The sequence below is a fragment of the Mycteria americana genome, chromosome 1, assembly GCF_035582795.1.
Source record: "Mycteria americana isolate JAX WOST 10 ecotype Jacksonville Zoo and Gardens chromosome 1, USCA_MyAme_1.0, whole genome shotgun sequence".
Lineage (NCBI taxonomy): Eukaryota > Metazoa > Chordata > Aves > Ciconiiformes > Ciconiidae > Mycteria > Mycteria americana.
Window position 1 is genome coordinate 129,609,657 of NC_134365.1, and position 24,393 is coordinate 129,634,049.

General features: G+C 39.3%; 1 protein-coding gene across 6 annotated transcripts in view; it reads left to right on the top strand.

Moving 5' to 3' along the window:
- The first annotated feature begins 12,388 nt into the window (after positions 1 to 12,388).
- The window catches only part of DMD (dystrophin), a 1,157,417-nt gene continuing 1,145,412 nt past the window's right edge, over positions 12,389 to 24,393 (top strand). For all 6 annotated transcript variants that reach the window (XM_075520648.1, XM_075520634.1, XM_075520658.1 and 3 more), the window contains exon 1: positions 12,389 to 12,713. In XM_075520648.1, the coding sequence (XP_075376763.1) occupies positions 12,671 to 12,713 (43 nt within the window). In that variant the 5' untranslated portion in view covers positions 12,389 to 12,670. The remainder of the gene's footprint in view (positions 12,714 to 24,393) is intronic.

The window sequence follows — 24,393 nt, forward strand, 5'->3', positions numbered from 1 at the left end:
GCTTACCAGCAGCATTTTGCCGGAGAGGCACTGGGACAGAGGAAATAAAGAAATGACTGCATCCATGGGGGTGAAAAGAGCTTGTATGATGTCTGCAGTGTGTTGCTCAGTGCTTGAAGTGGGGCACAGGTAGGTGATGTGTCCAATACCTCTTTCCTTTGAGAAATGATCGGGTGTCTGAGAGGACTGTCCGAGGAGACCTGCTGCCCGTGCCGAGTTTCTGCTGGAGCCAGGGAGCAGGCTGGGGCGAAGGCTGAGCTCCCAGGGTAGCTCACCAGCAGCCGGGTGACACGAACTTTTGGCATCTGCAACATCCCGTAGCAAAGTCCGATAATTTAGCTACATGTAGTGTGAAGAAGTACTTCTTTTTTGCTTGTTTTGAACTAACCACCTGCTGATTTTCTTTCATTTTTCATCTCTTGTATCCAGCTCTTGTGCTAAGAGAGACACTGAAAAATTTTTCTCTGTTCATCTTCTCTAGAGACTCATGATTTAGTACACCTCAGCTATGTTCAGCCGCAGTCTTTCCTTTTCCAGGTAACTTAAGTTCATACAAAATGTCCTGCTAGGTCAGACCAATGGTGCATCCAGTCCAGGATTATTTCTCCAGCAAATGGCAACAGGAGATGTTAGGCAGGGAGAGCACATGAGCTTGGCTGCTTTCTGAGGTCCATTTTCTCATCTTACCCCAGCATCTGCAATTACTGCTTTAAAAATGCTAGAGGTTACATTCTGGCCCTATTCCTTTTGGTATCTGTTTATAGATGCGTTGGCCATGAATTTATCTAACCCTTTTTTAAGCTAGCTGATAAACATCTGCCTCTACAACCTCCTTGGGCAGCAGGATCCAGAAGCTGGTAGTCCACTGGCTGAAGAAGTACTTTCTTATTGTCTTTTAAACTAATTGGGCATTATATACCCCTAGATATTTAGATGATTAGTCCCTCGATACATAAGGATGCTGTGCTCCTTGCTTGATTGTGTGCATTCCCTGGGCAATCTCTTCCTCCTTGTCAGGTTCAGAGGACCTAACTTGCATGCTCATTCACAGTCCCCTCACCTTACCTTGAAGACTCTTCTTGAGTCATTCTTTATATGGAAGCCATTTCTCCCTAGCTTTCAATCATTTCTGTTGTCCTTACTTTTCCTGCTATATCTTTGCAGCGATAGGGGAAGTAGAACAGCTCACAGTATTCAAAGTATGAACATCTAAAGACTTTAAATAATACCATAATGATATTTTGTAAGGTGCTCTCTATTTCTGTCATAGTAATGGCCAGCATTTGATTTGCCTTTTGACAGCTTCTGAGATGGAGTTGATATTTTCATAGACCTTTTATAACTCCAAGATCTCTTTCCTGAGTGGTAATAACTAGTTCAGAGCCCATGCTGAGTACGTAAAGTTGAGATTTCTTTTTCTCCACATATTCTCGATATTGAATTTCATCTGTCTTTTTTATCGCCTAGTTGACACTCTGAGACTCTTCTGCATCTCTCTGCAGCCAGCTTTCACTTTTATTTCCCTGAATACCTTAGGACTATTAGGAAACTTGAAAGTTGCCTCCTTTTTTTAGATCCATGTAATGATATAAATGTACTTTGTATGTTGACCAGCCCTGGTACTGATCTCTGTGAAACTTGACTGGTGACATACGCATTTGAGAAAGCTGGATGCTTTTGCCATTTTTTTCCCCTTTTGTCTTTTAATGATTTCTTTGTTTGTGAGAAAGTGCATCTCTTATCCCATGACATCTTTGTTTCTTTAAGTTCTTTAATGAGGAACAGTATTGAAAATGTTTTAAATTGTATAAATTAGGTTTCTCTGACTTTGTGCTCACTGACTCCTTCAAAGAACCCTACCAGATAAATGGCGTGTGGTTTCCCTCTGTAAAATCCATTTCCCCACCACTTCATATCTGTGTTTGTTAATTCTATTCTTATTATAATTTCTGAAAATTAGACTAGTACCATAATCACACATACTGGTTTTTAGTTCCAGAAGAGTTTTTTAAAAAATTGGCATTGCATTTGGCACCTTTCATCCAGCTGATGTTGAAACAGTTTTACATAGTAGCTGAAGTACTTATTGTGGTTTTGGATGTATTTTGTACTTGAAATATGTATCATCATAAAACCATTTCAAGTCTGTTTGTATGTTTTGGATTAAAAAATATTTATTTCAGTTGTATTGGTAGCCTTGGTAGACTTTGATACGTCTATATTCTGGTCAAGGATATCCCTATGAGAAGATCAATACGGGTATATTTATCAAACTGGGAAAAAAAAAAGTCACTGGAAAGATTGCAGAGTGACAGAGTACTTTAATGTGAAATATTTTTTCTCTTTTTAAAAAGAAAAAAAAAGTTATTACTTGTGCTGCACTGGTAGGGAATAAATCAGGTGTTTAAACATAGGCCATTTTAAATGTTTGACAGTGGCTGGAACTACTGGCTTGGGCTGGTGGTTCTCAGCCAGGGTCTATGGAAGATCTGTGTTTTTCAGAAGAAGCAAGTATAGGCCAGGCAAACTACCGTGAAGCCCCTAAAATAGTATTAGATAAATTAAGTTCAGGCATCTGCAGCTCTCATAAAAAGTCTACAGAGGTTGTAACCAATACTTTGCTCTCCAAGTCCCTGTGCTGCTGTTGTCCTCCATATGGGATGTGTTGCTCTATCTTCCATGAACTGATTAATTTTAGAGAATTTTAAATTTAGCCCACTTTCTCCGATGTTAATATACCAACTAGTTTTACTTATGTAACATGCATAATCCATGATTTACTGCACAAAAATAGTTTGAGGTGCGTTTTGCTCATATGAAAGTAGTCACTCAGGCTGTATGTAAGAGGATCTGTAACAGAAAAGACTGCCAAAAATTTCTGTTTTCCATACTAATAATAAAGCTGCCCAGGTTCTGATCTAAATTACATTTTTAAACCTACATGAAATGCTTTTAGAGGAAGCAGTTGTTTACACACAGCACACAGTCCCTTTGGAGTTTTGTCAACCCTTAGGTCTAATCACATAAGCATTTGTATACATATTGCATAAGCAACTAACATGCTCAAAAAAAAACCCCCAACCAACCTGTAATTTAAGGTACACTAATGAAATTAAATGTTTTAAAACAATTAAGATTTGAAATAATTCCTTAGAGAATAGACTTTTTTAGGTTTTGAAACTCCTTAGTTGGACCTCCTCCATGTCATTGTAATACTTAGGTGCCATTTGATTGCTGTTGCTTATCATTAATGATTAAAAAAAAATTTGTTTAATAACATTTCTCATTGTCTGTTCTTTTTCTGTCTTACAGAATATCACTGAATTCAGTGAATTTTACACATCTTATCTCATTGCTGTCAGAGTGTATATCTTCACTGGAATGTATTTAGTAAGATTAAAATCATCAGGCAGCATGAAGGTGCGCTGTATGGTTATTCCCTTGGAACTTTCAGTCTGTGTTTTCTTTCCTGTGTTCAGATTCACAGGTAACTTCAGTTGACGTAGGTTCACTGCAACTAGACAAATTAGTGAGTAGCTGGCTGTACTGATTTCCCAGTCTTCTAAAAAGTCCATGCCTTCAAGTGGTATGTATGTGTGTCTCCGGAAAAGCTACATGAATATTAACGTAATTTATGCAGTGATAATGACTCTTACAAATTTCAATCTGTAGGTGACTTCAGTCTGTAGGAATTTCAGTCTGTAGGTGACCTAAACCCATCATTTTGATCTCTCTTCCTGTACTCTGACTACTAATTTATTAGCCAAGGAGCTATTTTGAAAATCCTGAAAAATGCACAAGCCACTCTGTACTTATCTCTGAAATAAGTTACCTTTTTAAGATTTTTTTTTTTTTTAGTGACAGTTTGCCATTCTGTTGTTTTACTGAATAGGATGGGTAACTACCTAATAAAAACTAATAAATGTGCAAGAAAAGTAAATTTTTCATTTTCTTCTCTACTAGATGGGAGAAAATTATGCATGCTTTCCACTTAAAGGTCAGGCACAACCTAAGCTACTTGACAAAGCCTGTTATTTAACCAAAGCACTTCAGGTCACCAGTGTAATTCATCAGGAATTGAGTATCACATACTTCAGGTGATAAGAAGATAAAGTGCCTCCCCTACTTTATGGAAAACATTACAGATAGACAGACAGACAGATAGATATGCCAGTCTTTTGAAAGGACACAGAACACCTGCTGTTGCCAAAGTGGCAATGAAGTGCACCTTTTGTATTTAGCAGTAGATAGAAAGATGATCGGAAGGAGGAAGGACTAAATGCAGAAGAAAAGAAGACTTTTTTCAGGTTTTGAATTAGTTTTTTTTCTGATATGTTAGAATTACTAATTAAACATTGCACTAAGGAAATATACTAGCAGATCTTTAGTGTTACTGATCTAATCACATTAAAATATTATGAGCACTCTGCATAGTAAATGTGTAATCTCCTTAATCTTATAATGCTGTGGATCCTATGTATTTGAATTTAACTGAGATTGGACTAATTTCTTTTGGGCCTAATGGATAATTTGGTTTTTAGACATGTGCTTCTAACCCCACCAGAACACAAGAGAGAAAAACGTCAATATGATTAAATTTAGGAAGGAATTTCCCGATGGAACCAGATTCTGTCATAGGACAATAATCTTGAGCCCTTTTTAAAAAATTATTTGTATTTCTACAGAGTCAATTACTTCTTTTTAGTGGAAAAAAATTCCTAGTGATGCTATTAGCAAGAATTTATAGGTAGTTACTTGTAAGGCAGTCTCATCCCGGCTTTCCGCCCTCCTGATCAGCATTGGCCAGTTTGGCAAAGGAATTGGTTTGCAGCACTAGTGGTATCCAGTATGTCTTTTGCTTTAAGTAAAATTTTCTTTAGTTTTATTTTCTGTGGGTTTATTTTTACATTCCCTTAACACATTTTTGTGTTTAGCATCCTATTTTTTAATCATAGTTCACTTACAGCAGCATCATTTTGCAATCATCTTGACATTTGTAGCGTCAGCTCTGCAGACTTGCATTAACCTCATTTTGCCATCATCTTGATGTACCAACCTGCGTATAGACCTGCACAGAAATAATTTAACATTCATTCTAGTGTGTGCCGTAATGTCTCATTAGACTTGAACTAACAGAATTTTGTCATCATAATTTGCTGTCATAATAACCTAGTCTTCACGCATTTAATGTGGCAGTCTTTTGCCACTGTAACTAAGGCTTTGAGCAATTGTCATCCAGGGGGACTTAAGGTGAAATCAATGTAATTAAAAACCAGACCCTTAATAGTCCTATAGTTTAAGCAGTTTGTCACATATCTTAAACAATAATTAATCATGCTGGTGTTTAGCACTTGTTTAGCTTGTAAATGTTTGTTTTCTACCTGGGAAAGAAACAAGCGGAAGTTCAATGATGAGTGACTGGCAGAACTGCTAATAGAATTTAAGTCTCCAGGTTGTGTATTCCGGTATCCATTGGGCTGCTCTCCTTTCACAGCGCAATTAATTTTGTTTATGAGATGAATACAAACTTGAACTGTACGTGACAGGTATTATTTACTAGTCTGTAATTCTTGTTTGAGAGTTACAGAAATACGGAGGTAAGAGGGATTAGATTTCTTCTACTACAAGGACCGAGATAGATCAAATGCACTTTGTTACCCTTGAAAGAATTTGTTAAACTTCTCCTTACAGGCTTCCACTTACAAGGGTTTCATGACTTCCGTGTGTATGTGTTTTCATATATGTACATAACCTGGTACTCTCACAATTTTCTCCTAATACCAAATCTAAGTTTCCTTTACCCAAATGATGTCCCTCTCCTCGGCATATGTGAAAAATAATAGAGCATTGTGATCTTTAGATGCTGAAAGGCAGCAGCTTTGTACTCGTTTCCTTTCCAGACTAAACATGTGACTTTCCCTTAGACTTTCTTCACAAAGAAAACTGGCTGTTTGGGTATTTGTGATGCTAAGTGCTCTCCAATTTGTCTGTGGCTTTCATAAAGTGTGGTGTCAAAACTGGACGCAGCTGAAACATTGACTAGAGCAGAGTAAAGCTGAGGGAGTTCATGATGGGGTGACTGGCATATTGCATAGGCGGGTGGTGCTTGAGTTCTGTTTTCCTAAAGAAATCTGTGTTTATGTTAGCAGCTAACATGTTTGCTATGCACAATGACCTTGAGATGTCTTTGGCAGAGCTGATGCAGCTTGCCTGCAGACCTAGGCGAATTCTCTGTCTCGTACGTATGGATTGTTGACTCTGATTCACAATTACCTCTCAGTTCCTTATTGATATTCTTTGTAATCAGCTTGGCATTTTTCCTCTGCTCCTTACATATTGTATTTGCTTTTGTTTTTTAAATACCTTCTTCTCTTCTAGACTAAATTTGTTTTTGTTTGCAGTTGTTTGTTTTTAACTAGAGGAACTTCTTTTCTTATTAATGACATGTAGATACCGAAACAGTGTTTTCAAACATCTTCCAATTATCGTCCGCATTTCTCTGTTTAACTTCTTTCTCCTTACTGTGAGGGTTTATAATTTGTGAATTATAAACTCATTATAAACTGTTCAACTTTGTGAAATTGGGTCTTCTTAAAAGATGTGTAGACGTGCACACACATACGTTACCATCGCCAGCACTTGCTTGTACATGCACTCGGTCTCTCAGTGACATACATGCATGTGGATGTGCGTGTGGGCATAAAAATTGGTTAGTATTTCACTATTTACGTGTCATGCAAGTAATCAAGTTATTATTAGTTGCATTTAAGTAACCACTCATTGTAGAGTCTGGGATCATTTCCTCTGCAATGTTGATGACGTTGAACACAGACTTCCCTTGGGTGAGTTGCAATGGCTTTCAGAATTGGGTAAATTTCACATGTATTTTGGACCCACCCTGAGAACATAACTGCACCAAAAGGCTTTCTGTTGAACTGGGGGACCTCATGTGATGTGCTGTGTCTCACTTCTGGTCTGTGTGCCCACATTTTCTTCCTGTGGATGTTGAGAAGATGGGGAGAAGAGGGACAGTCTGATCTCGGCCTTTCGTGGTCTGGACCAAGGGTGGTCCAACAAAAGAGAAAGCCAGAGCGAGGAACTGCCACCCCACCATCCCCCAAGGGCAGTTTGGGACAGGAGCCTATTTTAGATACTCAGATGCTCTCCATAGGAGGATCCTCTCTGTAGATTATGTGGGATGCTTATGGTGATCTGACTGAGTTACATGCCTAAATCTAGGGAAAGGAATATTACTTAATAAGATGTTCTCCCTTCTGGTCATCTGAGCTTCTCTGGAGAGATTAAGACCAGACACTTTGTAGGCGTAAATGAGTAATTCTAATTCTGCTTTATTACTTGGACTCCTACCATGTATGTATCAGCAATTAAAATCTTTTTCCTCTTCTCTTCTTTGTATTCTTAATATTAGTTTTTATATAATTTGTTATCCTTTCTTACACTTCCCGTTTGATGGCTCAGTATATCTTCTGAGTAGTCTGGTCCAGCTGACTCCGGTTAAGATTGATTTCATTTCTGCTGAGGTGAAAGTTTCTGAAAGTTGGAGAGTTGACAGGGTTTGAGAATAAAGATCTGCAAAGTATGAACATTATGCGTATGGGAAACGGAGGCAGCAAATACTGCCCTGCTAAATCTGCTTGGGACCTTGCCCCAAAGAGAGTTCCTCTAGGTGAAAAGGACTGGTTGCTCTTTAGCTGAAGCTTTCCAAAATGGATAGCGATTACTGCTTGTTTTCTGAGTGTTACTTGTTATGTTGAACTAGTAAGAAGTGAGCCCAGCCCTCCTTTGTGCTAGATGCTCTCCAAAAGAGAGTAACCCCTATTCCACAGCAACTATGACAAGAAGGAGATAGCTTGCTTGGGGAGAGCACAAACACAGTAATGAACTAATGTGGTGGTTCATATGCTAGAGCATGTTTTCAAACAGAATTGTTTCATGATGTAGAAATGCATTGAATGGAAACTGGATGGAATAACAGCCCCTTGCACATGAGAGGGCTTTGCCATAATCATTATATTGACTGCTAATTTTCTGACTATAAACCTATATTTATATCTTCCACTCTCAAAGCCAAAACCTACTACTTTCTTCAGAATTTAGAGCAAGGGATATTTTTGTTGTCTTTTACTTTATGGTCTGCAGATCAAATAAGCATACAGAAAAAAACCCAAACAAACAAAAAAAACAAACAACAACAAAACTTGCAACCTGTACTAAAAACCTCTACAATGTATTCCTTTTTGAAGTAAAAATAGGCTAAGAAACAAAAGAAAAGTTCTTCAGTGGCTCACATTGGAAATATTTTCCTTTTTCTTTTTTTTTTTCTGTTTTTTTCTTGCTGATTTCACAGGAAAATCAGAAGCTGTCTGTTTACTTCTGTTGTGATAAAGCTGTTGAAGATTTTTTTTTTTTTCCTCTGTTGCTGACAAGCAAGTGGTTTGGTTTTTTTGTTTTGTTTTGTATTTCATAACAGGAAGTGAATAATAAAAAGACTCAGAGCCAATATACCACCAGGGCAAAACCCCACGCTGTGCATTAGTGCTTAAAAGATTCCCATCCCAGTTCTCCCTTCACATCAGTCCCACAGTCCCTAGAGCTCAGCACTTCTTCCCACACAGATAGATGTGATAGATTTGCAAATACTGGCAAGAGCACAGAGGCATCTTGTTATGAGCCTAATGGTTGAACTGAGCGACAGGCTTGGATTGCCTTCTTTTTTTGTTAGGTCAGCGTTGTCAGGGAGTTAAAAACAGGGTGGAATAAAGGTTGAAATGTTTTCTGAAATTATAATCAAAATATCGTCTGTCTTAGGTTTATGCTGTAAGTGCTCCGCCTGATGTTGAGTTGTATTGGCAAACAACGTGTGCCACTGGGATGTTTAAAAAGTCATAAGAGGTTTGTAAATCAGTTCTGTGCAGCATGCTATCTATTTGTTCTTTTCTTGTTTTATCTGTTAACAGGAAAGGAGATGCTGTCTGTGTTAGACAATATAAATGGCAATATGGTGTGCTTTCTTTTGTTGGGGGTTTGTTTGGTACTTGTATCGTAGTAAATTACAGTGAGATGGAAGATTTGTTACTCTGTGGAGGTTTTTAACATGAAGATCTCATTTGATTTATTTATGTTGAATTGGGACCTCTCCTCCCATATAAATTATTCTGGCTGCAGTAATATTTCTTTTCTATGTCAAAAACATAATTTTCCAATTGTGTCTTCCCTGCCCCGCCCCAACAGAGAAGTCCTGAATTTCAATGTAGCCCTTTAATATGGTACAGGAGAGGAAGAGTTAGAGACCTGAGAACTTGGTTCCCATGTCCAGTCTAAGGTTTGACCATTATTTTCAACTCCTAACCTCCCTCTGGTTTAGCTTGCTGAGACAATAAACTTGGCTGCCAAATTTGGATGTTGAAAGCTATTTCTTTCCTAAGGTCACGCTGACAAGTGCTGAACCCAATCTCCTAAATGTTCCCTGAACAGGCAGTTTATTGTTGGGCCTTGTTTTCAGATTGCTACTGGCCTCTTCAACATTTTCTCCCACTCTGCATTACTGTCACGCTCATTCCGTTAGAAAGGCGATATTTTCAACTTTATCAATACTTGGGTTTTGAAAGGACTTCTTGAGCAGGAAAATAAACAGCTTCTGTATAAAGTGTTTGTTAATGGGTGGCTGAAAATCACCCTAACCATTACTGTGAAGAAGACAATTTTCTTTCATTTAACCCATTACTGATTGTGAAAGAGGAAGGCAACATTAAAAAAGAGCTGCCAGCAACCATTTAAAAAACATACAGTTTTATCATTTCAAATCTTCTACGTTTTCCAATCTCTCTGTGACTTTGAAGCTTTCTCTTTTCCCTTCTTGTAGCACAGGCACCGTAGTCTCAGAGCACCAAGCAGTGCTGCTGTGGGTCAGAGTCTGCTACTTGCAGCATCTAGAAGGAAGAGTGAGGCAGGTGGCCTTTGACTATGAGCATTTATTGAGTGTACATTAATTACTTGACATAGATCTACAGTGAGGCTGTGACTTGCTCTCTGTTGTTGAAGAAAGCCAGAGCCTTTAATGCTGGTTCAGACAAAAAAACCCTATAAACAAGAAACCCTGGTGTGTCAAAATGATAAACCTGTTCTAGGTTATACATGCAATATAAATGTACACCATGCTGGCCAGTAGGGACTGAAATGCATATAAAACCTCTTTTCAGTAGAGTTGATGTTTCTCAGTGTTAACTAATTACAGCATTCATAGCTGCTGAAAATAGTATTTAATTTTTAAGAGCCTCTCAATTTTCTTTACACCCCCCCAAACCAAAAACAACAAGAAAACCCCTAAAAATCCAAAACCAACCAAAAAACTCAGTAGATTTGAACACTCACTTTTTTTATGTCTCTCTATGGCCCAACAAATCTTGACTCTTTTCCTATCAACTGGAGGAGCATCAATAGAAGGACCGGAAAATGTTTCTAGGCTGAAGGTTTCTGCACTCCTGTGAATGGACTGGGGGCTCTCTTGAGACACAGGAGTTTTGAACTCCCCCAGCAAGAAGAGGGGAAACAAATCTGGATTTCCTGCATCTGAAGGATTGTTTAATTTGTAAGCTATTGTAAATATTACCACTAGACTTTTTTTAGAAGAAACTATTGAGTAGCACTGCATTTCTTGCAGAGCCTGATCTGAGTATTCTCCGATGGTCTCAAAGATGTTATCAGAGAGGGTGAATAATCCACATGAATTTTGTGGATTATGACTGGAGTTAGGTGTAAAACAGACTGCAGAGCTCTGCCAAAATGAAGGCCCTCTGGTCATATTCAGAATCAGAGATTTAGGCACCTGGAAAGTTTTGAAGAAAAAGTTTTTAACCTTGAAATGAATAGGAGCCAGCAGGATCACAGTTCTAGCATTAGACACTTACCTTCAAGATAGCTTTCACTTGTAGTCTATGAGTACATTACTGGGCCTCAGTTATTGACAGCATGTGCTATCAAGGGTGACCTTAGATATTTTAAAACTGAACTTTTGCACAATAAGCAGTTCCTTTCCTGAGTTTGCTTAGTCTCCTTCTCCCTCAAATAATCAAAATGCTGCTGCTGTCACAGTGTGCTCTGCTCTGCTTCAGATTATTTTCTACATCAGTTCATGACTTGCAGTTCCTGTGGGCTGCAAATTAATCCTTAGGAGTCTGTTGGCGTGTACTGTACATCCAGGTTCTCCAGGGTATTATTTGACTATTGGTGTAGAAAATGCCAGTGGCTGTAAGGTATATTATGCACTTCATTTTTGTGTTTATTTTTATGTATAATCCCGGAATTTACTTACAAACTTGTAATCACCATGACTAGACGCTTTAACCTTTAAAACCGAAAAATAACATTTTTCAGTTTTTTAGGGATAGATTTTAAAAAATGATGAACAGTGTAAGAGTGTTTTTTCAAATGACTTTTCAAAGGAAGCCTTGAATTAGTAACATGATTCTTTATGGCCTATCTCTAAAGGCCATATATACTGTACAACGTATATGCTGTAGAAAGCAGCCTTATAAAAATCTGGGTTTGGGTAGAGGATCCTACAGTCCTGTTCCCAAGTATTGTGTGGATGCCTGCTTTTCCTTCCTGTATAAACTGAGGAGGCCTGGGACCGAATGCAGGGGGAGAGCGTGAGCCCAGGTCCCACCTGTTTGGGACCAGCAGCTTTTGGGATTTGGGAGTGAAGGGATGTTCCCACCATTAGGAAGAGGCAGTGACAGGCAGCTTGCGTACAGGCCTGCCTCTGCTTCTTCTGCGGGGTATTTCTGGGCTGTGTATAGCAGCAACACTGCATGGTTTTGTTGGGAGTGGAAAGGTCAATTGTAAGCCAATAGCGCTTTTTTTTTTTTTTTTTTTTTAAAGCGGCTACTGATTTATCACAACCTGTGTGAGTATTTACACACTTACTTTGGTGACAGCACTATTTTGGGGTTTGTTTATTTTTTCCTTTGCTTGGGAGAGAGGTTGCAATCCCAAAAGTCTTCTCTGGGAGAGAATGGCCAAATACAGGAAGGTTACCGCTCCTCTCCCAGAAAAAGAGGATCCTGTCTGGGGATAAGCTGGGGTCATTTGCTGGGGAGAGGGCAAATCTGTTTCATAGGACTCTCGGGGAAACTGCACAATGGGAGTGGTAAAAACCTTCAGTCCGCTCTTTAGCACTAAATGTTCCTTGGGAAGTCGTAACACATAATTTAAATCCATTGCACATGCCACCCTGGAAGCAGAGCCTTATATGTCGAGTGCATGGGCTGTCCTATTATGGGAAATCAACTTTGTTTTGAGGGAAGCACGGAGCGTTGCTTCTGCGCAGGTCCTGGAATTTGAAACATTTAGGGGCCTCCAAAGAGCACTGGCATTAGTTACCATGCCGGCTGGGTGGAAGTGAGGATCCCTGCCTCTCCCTGCCCAGGACGCAGACCCTGCCGCAGCCAGCCCGGAGCTGCATCCCACCGGGGTGCTTCTGTGCTCTCCTCCGCAGAGCTGCTGGGGCTTGTGCGGGGACACATCTGTCGTTATGCAGGGACAAGCCTAATTCAGCAAAAGCTACTGGAGCAGCAAAGTTGGAATATACTTTGCCAAGAAATATTTTGCTGTTGTTTTCTTTTTCTTCTTTTTTTTGTGGAGAGATTTCATGTCTGCTCACATGCTTTGGTATGAGGAAGTGGAAGATGATTGTAAGTATGAACAGACTGAGATAATTTCACAATATTCACTTTGACAGAGCAGCGTAGTGTTACGCAGCCCACTAACAGCATGCATTTTTAAAAGTTTACTTTCCAAGCCTAAAGAAGGAGAGCACCAGGGGGAAAAATAAAGAGAATTTTTTTGCCTCTGTTAGGGGGTAATATCCTGTACATTATATATAAAAGAAGTGCTCCAGAAACAGTACCCAGCTCTCCTTTGAATAAAAAGAATCCATTTCTTCCTGGGGTTCACCGCTTATTAAAGCATGGGGTTGAAAAAGAAAGATTTGAGAAGACAGACCAATACATTTGAAAAAAATAGTTTTATTATTCTAATAATTTGGCAACACATCAAAGGATTAATCAGTTGCTTTGAACTTTAATGGCATACGCAGTTTCACTGCCTAATATTAACTTACGGAGTAAGAGAGCTCTTCTCTGGCCACTGAAATGTCTGGTAACAACCAAGTGAGGGGGTGTCAGTTTTGCTCAAAGTGAGCAGCAGCTGAGCTCTCCCATGCGCTTTCCAGAAAAGAACAAGCATGTTTTCCAGACTTGCGCTTGTTTATTAGTTTAAAGCTATCCTATCTGTGTAATAAGAAGAAAAACAAAGGATGCCAAGAGTAAGAGGCTGAAGAGAGCCAAGAATGAGAGGATGACAGAGATTTTAAAAATCCAGCTACCATGCCCCCAGGTGATTTTGCTTCTTCCTCCCCCACCCAGGCTCCCAAAACAGATTGTGCTGGGGTGGGGTGGGGGGGGGGGAAGTGTCCATATTGTCCAGACTTAATCTATGGTCCCCACCCACTGTTTTATAATCTATTTTGCCTCTTCCAATTTCAGTTTAGTCCTGTATCTGTATAATAATAGAATTCCTGTTTTCCTCTATTTTTCTGATCATAAAAGCCATGGGAATACATACACACTGTTACTTTCCCCCATAATATATAATGGACTGTATGGTCACTAACCTCTGATGAAGCTTCTTGAAAATAGTGTTAGATTTTGTTACATTTGACAGGAAAGAAGGTTAAAACAGAAGATTTCAGGGCGCAGGTGTGGTCTTATGCCATAGTTTGCTTTCCCTTTCTTCAAGATGAACTCAAATCATGTTTTCTTGTGCAGTAAATAAGACTTAAATCAGCTATAAATTTTCCAACCAGTTTTGTACCGCTAGGAGAGGTCCTGCAGTGATAGGACCCTTTACTTATTGGACACAGTCTGACAGTTCAAGAAGTGGTAGAACAATGAGATCATCATCATCACATTAAATAATGAGGAGACAGATTGCTTCGCTTCTGAAAATGTTGGGGGTAGGGTTGGGAAGAAGAAATGTCGTGGGTTTCTCTTAAGTGGTTTTACTCCCGGTTGGCAAGAGGAAGATGAAACACTCTAGAGCAAACCACGTAGTGCCCAGCCTTTTCCACCAGTCCTTTTTGGAGAGGAACAAGGAGGATTTGTTGTCTTCATTTGTCTATATACTCCCTTTCCAAGGGAGTCACAATATCAGCCCAGACTGCTCGTCCTCAGCCTTGAGGAGCGATGGTGCTGCAAGGGAAGCCGGGCAGGTGCTTGCTAAGTAAGGGGGAAAGATCTTTGCTGCTCAGCTCTTTGCTGCTCAGCTCAAAAGTTATAATTGCACTCTGAACATGTAGTAGGTGAAAGAAAGAAAAAAATAGCTGCATTAGAGCTTTTGAAAAATATGAATAGAAAACCAGAGTTGCATCTAGCAGATGAATAGCATTCATGACAAGAGCCATTAAATCACTTGCTAAATTATGTCACGTAACTATGTTCATATCTAAAATGAAAGGGAGCTGTCCTAGTGCTTCTTGGGAATTATTTATCTGAATTGATTTCCTCATCTGTATCCTCACTCTTTTAAAGGGCATGGCATTTTTCTTGATATAATTTTGTATAATATTGTCAAGGTTTTTTATAGTTGTATTTCAATAAAAAAGGAAAAACCCGTATCTGCACTTTGTGACAAAGTGTGTCCAAAATAATGCTCTCAAATTTATCTCCAGCCTTCACTCAGGACATGTCATTTCTCCTACTTGTTGCCTGTGCTTGCTTTGCTGCTTTCCCTATATTGGATGAAAACTTCTTGCTCTTAGAGGTGACAGCAGTCACTTACACCTCTGCATTGTTTCTTAGATACATGCTTTCTCTTATCTTAAAGTCCCTTCTCCAACCCTCCATCCACCTCTGCATTCACATCTTCCCTTCTCTCTTCTGCTCTCTCCCATGCCACAGCAGTAAGGGCGGGTTCTCTGTTCCCTGCTTTCTCTCACTTCTGCTGAGAATGACCTTTGTGAAAACATAAAGGTATTTATTCATCACCGAGTGCTTTACTTTCTTTCCTGAGCTATTCAGTGTTTAATTCTGCCTGAGTTAGACTGGAAACTCCTTGGGGCAGTGACTGTCTCTTCCTAGATTTCTGCAGAGTCTTTGACAGTGACACCTAAATAATAAAGTGGTGGGGAAATGAGATATCATAAATTTCATTTTGTTTTAATTAAAAAGAGATTACTGTGAACTTTATCTCAGAAGCCACCCTCCCTAGGGGATTCAGTATCATATGCTGTATTTCTTCTTCTAGCAGATATAATCCTCTTTCTGCATCCTTAGTCTGACATGGAACCAAATTTTGCTTGCAATTGCACACAGGCATCCTCTTTCTCTGCTTGGATTTGCACAAAGTAGCAACTAAAAATAGAATTAATCATCAGCCAGAGCCAGTGTAGAAAAGAAACTAATCCTGCCTGAAATTTGGTGGCCATAAGGGGTCTCTTTGAGTAAGCATGGGTTTACTGTAGCAGGGGTCCATCTAGGTTCATGCTTTAGCTCAGGTCAAAAGTGCATTTCTGAAGCGAATTCCCAGATGTCCCTGCTTATTACTGCGTATTGGTGCACATCCCAGAGGACGCGCCCTGCATCCCTTTGGAAGGGAGCTGAACGCAGAGATGCACTCTAGGTTCGGCTGATGGACACAAACTCTCAGTGGGTGTGCGGGGTGCCAGGGTCACACTGAAGCTCCTCCAAAACGAGCCTGGTGATGCACGCACACCTTGGGGGGAGCACTGGGTTGGCAGTGCCAACCCCTTCACGTTACAAAGCTCTTTCTGTTGGGCCGCGTGATTTGCTGTGGCCCAAGACAACTCCGTGAGATAGTAGGAGGACGGCAGCAAATTTCTTTGGATTGTGGACGTGAGGAAAGAACTGCTTGTAAAGTCACTCCCCAGCTGGTGCAGGAGAGTGTTTCGTCCTGTCTGCTCCCACCGAGGGTCCACTCCCTCACCCCTGGGTCCCCAGGCTGCCCATGGGCATCGCAGCTGGCCGTGATCTCTTTCCAGGAAGGTTATTGAGCAGGGGACCGCATTCAAGCAACTGTAGTCTGGCAGCATGTTACATACAAAACTGGTGATCCTGTGAAAATTAGCCCCCTCACTCTTTAAAATTGTTTTTCAAAGGAAAAGATTCAATTATGTTACTAATAGAATACAGTTACCTATCAGATAGAGTTATTTATAACAGAATAGGTACAATATTTGTAGGAAAAGGTTAACCCTTGACTAATACTGTGAAATTATTTGAGCCTCAGAATTGTCCAAGGGGTTAAGCATTTTTAAATGATCGCCAGAGGGAACAGGATTAAGCTCATATATTTTTGTCATGGATTACTGTTAGACAAAATCACATTGAACGGGATTGTGAACCAAGCAGCCTTGATTTGAAAAGGCTGACTTGTTGATTTTCACAGTACATTTTCAATTAAATGTTACCCCAAAGCTTAATTATCGTTTAGGAGGATAACCATTGTACTGTGTTATGGCTAACCGCTGGAAAAAAACACTCCTCAATAAATTTAGCAGAACTTTATAGTGTTACTTTGCTGTCGAGGAGGATGCACTTGTGATAATACCGTATCACTGTCAGGGGAAGGAGAACGGCACTGTGTGAAGGCACAGAATTGTGCCTTATCAAAGGCTGAGCTTTGTGGAAAGCAGAAATAATGGTTAGTGGAGTGTGGCTTTGCAGAACGGCTTGCCAGCTGGGCTGCGCCAGGGAACGTGCTCCATCTTCTCAGAAGAACACATGTGGAGCAAAGGAGTTGTTTGTTTGGGTTCGGAGTACTCACTGCAGGGACTTCCCTTCTAGATTACTTGCCACATGTGCAACAAGTCAGAACATTTTTAATGATGTGTTTTGAAGGACAGATAGGCTGGATTTTAAGAAAGTCATAATCTTTCTTGGTTCTGGTTGCAAGCCCTATTTTAATTTTGGGGTATTATTTAGAGCATGAGGCTGATAATATTTGGGAGGTTTTCTGATCCTTTCTCTCTCTAATTCTGTATTTTCTAAATAATCCATATCTATATGATTAAATTTATCATCAGTTGCATGCAGTCTTTTATTCCTGAAGGTGAAATATAGTTTGTAAGTATTGCAAGCATGTGTAGAAGAAAGAAATAGTATTATGTGAGCAAAAGCATATGTTCTTGTAATTTTGAATATGTTCATATAAGATAATGGTTAAGATGGCACATTTACATTTAATTTCTTTCTTAAAACATTTTTAAAGGATCATAATCTTCAGCAGAAACAAATTAGCATAATTCTAATCGTAAAAAAGATATAGCTGTAAAAGTTTCCTCATAGAAAACATTACAGAAGTATGTTAGTCCTAAGGGTGGTTTTGTATTCCACAATATTTTTCTATGAAGTACCCTAATGGTTTGTGAATTCCTTTTTAAAAAAAAGCTTAAAACTCTTCAGTGTGTAAAGATGACCTAAATGGGGACCCAGAATATCACATTTTGCTTACCTTGCCTTTGTTAAAAGGTTTTGAAAGATCTCTGGGGACCTAGTGGGATTATGAGCACCACAGAATGAGAGGAAAGAGTTCTAGTCTGGCTAATCAAACCCCTTGTGCCTGTTTCTTTTAACTACTTTATTGCTCTAGCTGTCAGTAAAGTTTGAGAAAGCTGTGGGTCTCTTGTACTCCAAAAGTATCCTAGTAAAAACAGTAAACCCAGTATCTGATGTTCTTAATATGAACTTATAAAGAAGATGGATAAAAACTTACTTGTAATGTGCACTGGACTAGGTACGTGGCATTGTCCCGCTGGATGCCCGATAACCTGTATTATAAAGCATGGAAGTTGTTACCACTTGTGAAAAATCAGTTATGCTGGCTGCAGGAGCATGCCCGTGAGCGTGGGATGCCCGTGGGAGAGCCTCCCTGTCTCACCCCACCGGTGCTTGCCATATTCTAAAATTGGTGCCCACCTGTGTGGCTGAGCATCTGCACGCATGCATGCTGGTTTTTACGGGAAATTATCCACGGGTAAGGCTTTTAATTTTGTGTAGCAGAGGGAATTGAGGGAATTTAAAGGGTGATTGGAATTTGACATTTCTGCCTTTTTATTCTGAAAGATATTTTGATTAAAATGTTGGAAGGCTCAGCTAATGGAGGCGTTGCTGCTATTTCAGATATACAGGGTATGCGATTTGAAGGCAAGCTAAATCACAATGAGAGGGAATAATGAAGTCCTTGGTTTATTTTTCACTTGTGGTACATTCAGGTTTTGATTGGAGTCTGAGCGAGGCAACAGTTTTCTCTCCCAGAAAGCAGTGCTGGTCCTTGGAGGCTTGCAGCCTGTTATCAAAGCAGAAGCATTTTCTTGTGAAGGTCATGGACTGCAGTGGCAGGAGAGGGGGAGAAAAAACTAAAGGAGTGGGGGGGAGGAGGGAGAGAGGAAAGAAAGAAAGAAAGAAAGATAGATTTCCTTATTGGTCCAAACTACGTACAAGCTTCTCCTAAGAAACATTTCTGAAGCGAGACCTATTACTACTTTGACCCAGCTAGCACTCTGCTGATGGCATATATATCAAAAGATTTGTGGAGAACTCTAAGGTCTTTGTCCATCTGTCCTTCTTCTGTGATGGACTGATGGTGAATTTGTGGACATGATGTGTACAGCCTTACTAATCCGAACAAACTCGGTTCAGTCTTTTTTTGTGTTGCTTTTAATGAAGATTGTTAGCAGCCCAAAATGAATTATTACTTTGCACTAGATTTCAGGAAGACAACAATATTTCTTTTATTCATTTGACTTTACTTACTGTCAACCTTGTCTTATCATGTGATTTAGTACGTATTTTATGCTTATTCCCTGCCCCACCCTTCCAAGCCCTGCAAACGATGCTGAAAATAGAAATCAGTATATTTTTACTTCAAATTCTAAGGCCGCATTTATATATTCTTGGTTGACTGATGGTTACTCACTCTCCAAAAATGCAGAAGATCCAAATTAAAGTGTTTATTCTGCTTATACTCTCTGTTTACAGAGGAGAAAGTTTCAGTTGCATCAGATGTTGAGTGGAAACCAAAGGTGAAGCCAAGTAACTTTTCACAAAAAAGAATTCTTGTTTTCTTGCCAACATGAGAACAATTCCTTTTATAGTAGTCTGTAAAGGACAAGTACGTTATAGGGTTGATTCTGTCCCTTCTGTTCTTCCTAATAATTAAATAAATTAGTTCTGAACGCTCTAACAAGAGCAAGGAGGGAAACTTAAAACTGTGAAATAAATGGTGAGTTGCAGGAGCAGTTATCTAACAGTAGAATGTATAACACTTAATTGAGAAAAAAAGCTTTATAAATATAAGAAATCATCACAAATCTGAATTTTTTTTTTCCTGTAATTGTTTAAAGTTCCATGATATCTGCATCCTTGCATACAGGATGGCTCAGTGATACTAGTGTAGATTTAAAAGATGTTGCTTAAGTCAAGATGCTTTCTAGAGAGCATATATATTGAATTTGAACATAATTGTATCAAATTCCTCTATTAGGAGAAAAAGCTATCCCCAGTGAAGTGGTATTTCTGACCTGATTACTTGATTGATGTAAAGCTTCAGAGAATGTAAGTTGGGGCACATTTTTGCCTTGGGAAAGGAAATTTAGTGGATTATGTTGTCCATCTCCATTTCCTGTTCAAAACAAGGCATGTCTATTCAGAATCAATTCAGAATTACTGCTATTTTTAGCACAGTTGCTAAGTTAATAGTGTTTGTCAACGGTTACAGCTAAAACCCATAATTGGAAATATTTTATGTTTTGAAACAAACTGAATGACGGTGAACGTTCACCCTTTCATCTTGTAAGGACAACCTATTTTTCTTAGGGAATAGGGGTTGAATTGCGAAGCCCAAACTCTTTCTACTGATACTGTTGTCAGCTCTCTTATTTTCTCTTTAGTCCTTTTGCCACTTTCCCATTTCTCTGAGTCATGCACATCCATTGCTGTACTGCTTTAGCTACTTTAAATAAGCCCTTTCCTCCTCCAAGAAGGCTTGCTAATTTTTGCATATTATCTTAAGCTGACTTAACAGTCATTTTGCCAAGTCTTCCCAGCTGCTGCTACTGCTGAATTGATTCATTTTGCTCTTGACATGTTGCAGGCAAATGTGAAGCAAAGTTTACTTGACCAGTAATCCTCCCCTTAACTGAACGAAGGACATGGTTCAAACAAGGACTTGTTCCAAACATGGCCAGAGTTTTTTCCCTAAACCTGCCTGCCGCAGACACAAAGGTTATTTGCTTCTTATCGGGGAAATTCTTATCTAGAAAGTGAAAAATGTCTTAGCCCTAAATAGTAACTAAGGAATTAATTTATTCCTGGTGCAATAAGTCAGTCTGTGGAGGTTTTTATTGACTGACTATGAGTTCCTAAGAGGTGTTGTGTCTATCTTGGAGTGCTTCCAGAAACCTTTGATCAGCCTATAAACTGATGAAATTTAACAGACTCACAGACCAGCTGAGGCTGGAAGGTGCCTCTGGAGATCATCTACTGTAATTCCCTTCTCAGAGCAGGGTCAGCAAGAGCAGGTTGCTCAGGGAAATGATGACTTGGGTTTTAAATATCTCTAAGGATGGAGATTCCACAACCTCTCTGGACAGCCTGTTCCAGCATCTGACCATCCTCACAGTAATTTTTTTTTCTTATGTCCATATGGAACTTTCTCTATTTCAATTTATGCCCATTGTTTCTCATCCTGTCAGTGGGCACCAAAGAGAAGAGTTTGGCTGTATCTTCTCTATTTCTTCCCATGGAGTATTTATAGTTATTGATAAGATGCCCCTGAGCCTTCTTGGCTCTAGGCTGAGTAGTCCCAGCTCTCTCAACCTCTCCTCATCTGAAAGGTGCTCTAATCACTTAATCATTTTTGTGGCCCTTTGATGGACTCGCTCCAATATGTCCATGTCTCTCTCTTACTGGGGAGCCCAGCACTGGACTCAGGACTCCAGCTTTGTCTGTCCGGAGTTGAGCAGAGAGGAAGGATCACCTCCCTTGACCTGCTGGTGACACTCTGCCTAACGCAGCCCAGGATACCATTAGCCTTCTCTGCTGCAAGGGCACGCTGCTGGCTCGTGCCCAACTTAGTGTCCACCAGGACCTTTTTTGCAAAACTGCTTTCCAGCTGGTAGGTCCCCAGCATATACTGGTTCATGGGGCGGTTCCCCCCCATGACTTTGCAGGACTTTGTACTTCACCTTGTTGAACCGTATGAAGCTCCTGTCAGATCTCCAGCTGGGCTTTGTACAACTAGTCCCAGCCTTTGAGCCCAGCAGTTCAGCTAGTTTTCAATACACGTCACTGGCCACTTGCCTAGTCTATACAGTTTGTTAATGAGAATGTTACGGGAGACAATGTTGGACACCTTGCTAAAGTCAGGATAAAGAACATCCACTGCTCTCCCGCCAATCACTGAGCAAGTCACCTCTTTGTGAAAGGCTGTCAGGTTGGTCAGGCATAATTTCCCCTTCATAAACCCATGCTGACTACTCCCAGTCACCTTCTTGTCCTTCATATATTGGGAAATGGCTTCAAGGATGATTTGCAGGTTTCTAAGAGGATTTGCTTCATCACCTTCCCAGGTTAAACAGATACTCCTCCTTGCCCTTCTTGAAAATGAGTGCCATTTGCTTTCTTCCTAGTCCTCGGGAACCTCCCACAATCACAAAGACCTTTCTCAAATAATTGATAGTTACTCGCAGTGACATCGACCAGCTCTCTCAGTGCTTTTGTTTGCCAGCAGCCTTTCTGACTAGTGCGGAAGGTGGCTGGAAAGAGAGGTTTGGGATCTCTCATGTCTCTGTTGATGCCAGTTTTTTGCATGGCACGCACACAAACATCAAAACTGTCCATAATTGCCTGTGTGCCCATATTATAAACTAGCCACAAATGAATTTAGAGCTAGTCTGTAAGGAAGTATTCATTTGAACTCCCTAGCTTCTCTGAACATCCTTTTACTGTAAAGCCCATCTAATGAAATTAATATTTAGTGTAGAATGTCCATGATTTGTTTAAAGTCTGCCCAAATTCAAAATCCATTAAATACATAACACCAAACCTGCAGTAGTATCAGTACTTTTTTTGACAGTTGTTTAAAAATTGGAAGTTAGCAAAGTGTCTTAGGTGGTATTGTAAATTATTTAATCTGTATTCTGTAAAAACATGGTTATTATTTTGAAGACTCATTGGCAATTTACTCTGAATGCAAAAATGCACAAAAAGCCTGAAAGACCTTTAGTTTAAATAGGTATAAGCATGTTGAGATTTTAGTTCTGATATCTTTAATTAAAAAAAGAAATCAAAGTAAGCCCTTTAAAATGTTCGTTGCCTTCCAGATGAATGCTGTTATCCAGCGTACAGTCAGTTCATCTCTCTCATAGAAGACGTGTGGTTAACTTTGCCACTTTAATCTTTTAGATGTAGATAAATTCTGTTTGTTGCATCTTTCTCCTTGTCTGTCTTATCTTTTGGTAATTTTTGTTATCATCTTCTGTTATGATGATAATTTCAGTATACTTCCTGATTATTTTAGAGTAACAACAAACAAAAAATGTAATAAGAAATGTAAATTATTTTTCCAGACCATATTTGTTTATGCCACCTAAGTTATAAGCCCTATTTTTAATTGTATTTTCACTTGTTAAAGTGCAGCAAAGAAAGAATTAGATGCTGCTTAAACTGTTAAATAGGATATCCTGCAATTATGTGAATTTGTAGTGCAACTAAATGCTGTCTGCCTGATAACACAATCTTCTCAAAGCCAGTCTCTTTGGTGTTATTCTACTTGGAATTTTTTGAAATTTAGCATAAGATGTTTGAAGTGAGATATTTGAAATGTTGACTTATAATCAGAAGTCATTCAGTCCTATTCTAGTGGGAAGGGCTCCAGCTGGGAACCTATTGGAAACCTGGGGACTCTTGATTTAGAAACTTATAAGACGTACTTCTATATAACAGCTTTTCATTAAGAAAGAGAGTATTTTTGAGCCAGAAAGAAAATGTACCGTGTATGTCACAGCTTCCAGGATTCCTTAAGTTAATCCCACTTCTTTGAAAGTTATATTCTATTTCAGTTTTACAGCATATGAATTTGCATCCTCTCTATTTTATTTTATTGTAGTCCTTTGTATTCTAATTTGAATCCTCTGTAGCCTATTTCTTGGTCTACAGCTATACCCATAGCTGTGGCCGTTCCTGGGAACTGCTTTTAGAAATCCACTATTACTTTCTCACACAGAAACAGCACAACCCTCTGGAGTTGCCTGAAGCTGTTTCCTAATAAACACTAGAGATTATTTTTTGTCTATAATGATGTAATTCTGTATTTTCTACACAGTAAAAATCCCTTGATTTTTTTAATTTTCAAGTTTTTTGGTGAGAATACATTCCTGGGGAGTTGTGCCTGAGTTCACAATATGCTGAGAGTTTTCAATGTACTCTGTATTCCATATAATCTACAGCATACAGTTTGAAATAAAAATGAATGCGTCAACAGTTTGCTTTGCAGATATGTAACGCAGTCAGCGGGTCTACAAACATTAATTGGGTATTAATTGCCAATATGCTGTGCAAAATTCTGAGGCCCAGGCGGGATTATGACTTTGTAATCATTGTAAACAGCAGCCTGATTATTTTTTAGTCGATGAACTTGAATACTGAAATCAGGTTTGCAGAAGAGAGCAAAAACATATTTTCTGTATGAAGAGAGAAGTTGTCATTGCTGTGGCGAAGGCTGAACTCACAGGTGGAAACAAAGATGTTGCTAGAAAGAGGAGAGTCCTAGAGGTGAGTTTATGAAGCTTCAAGCACCTGAGATGACATTACGTACAGTTATTAGCTATTACAGCAGTTGTCAAAAGATCCAGTTATTCTGAAGCATATTGCAGGGTCCTTGATAACATGATAGGGAAGGGAATGAAAAGAAAATATTTTAATAATTCCAGCATTAACTCATTAACAAGATGCATATTGGCTCCTGCACCCATGTATCAGTCAGAGGCAGTCTTTCTAAAAGGGCATATATGAAGGGAAAAAGGAAAATAACAGCAAGTTGGTTTATGCCAGTATACAGTTGACTCTACCGTAATTCAAATGCATATATAATCTAACTCTCATATAATCTAAGCTGAATGAATGTATAAATTGTTATAATTATTGTTGATATAGTATAACAACTGAAAGTACTATTTGTGGGAAATTGTATGCACACTTCAATTAAGCTATAATATAAATGCAATTTAAAATGTAACTGCAGATTAAGTGTAACACTCAAGCCTGACTTCATGCAGAGAAACCCTCTTATGGGGCC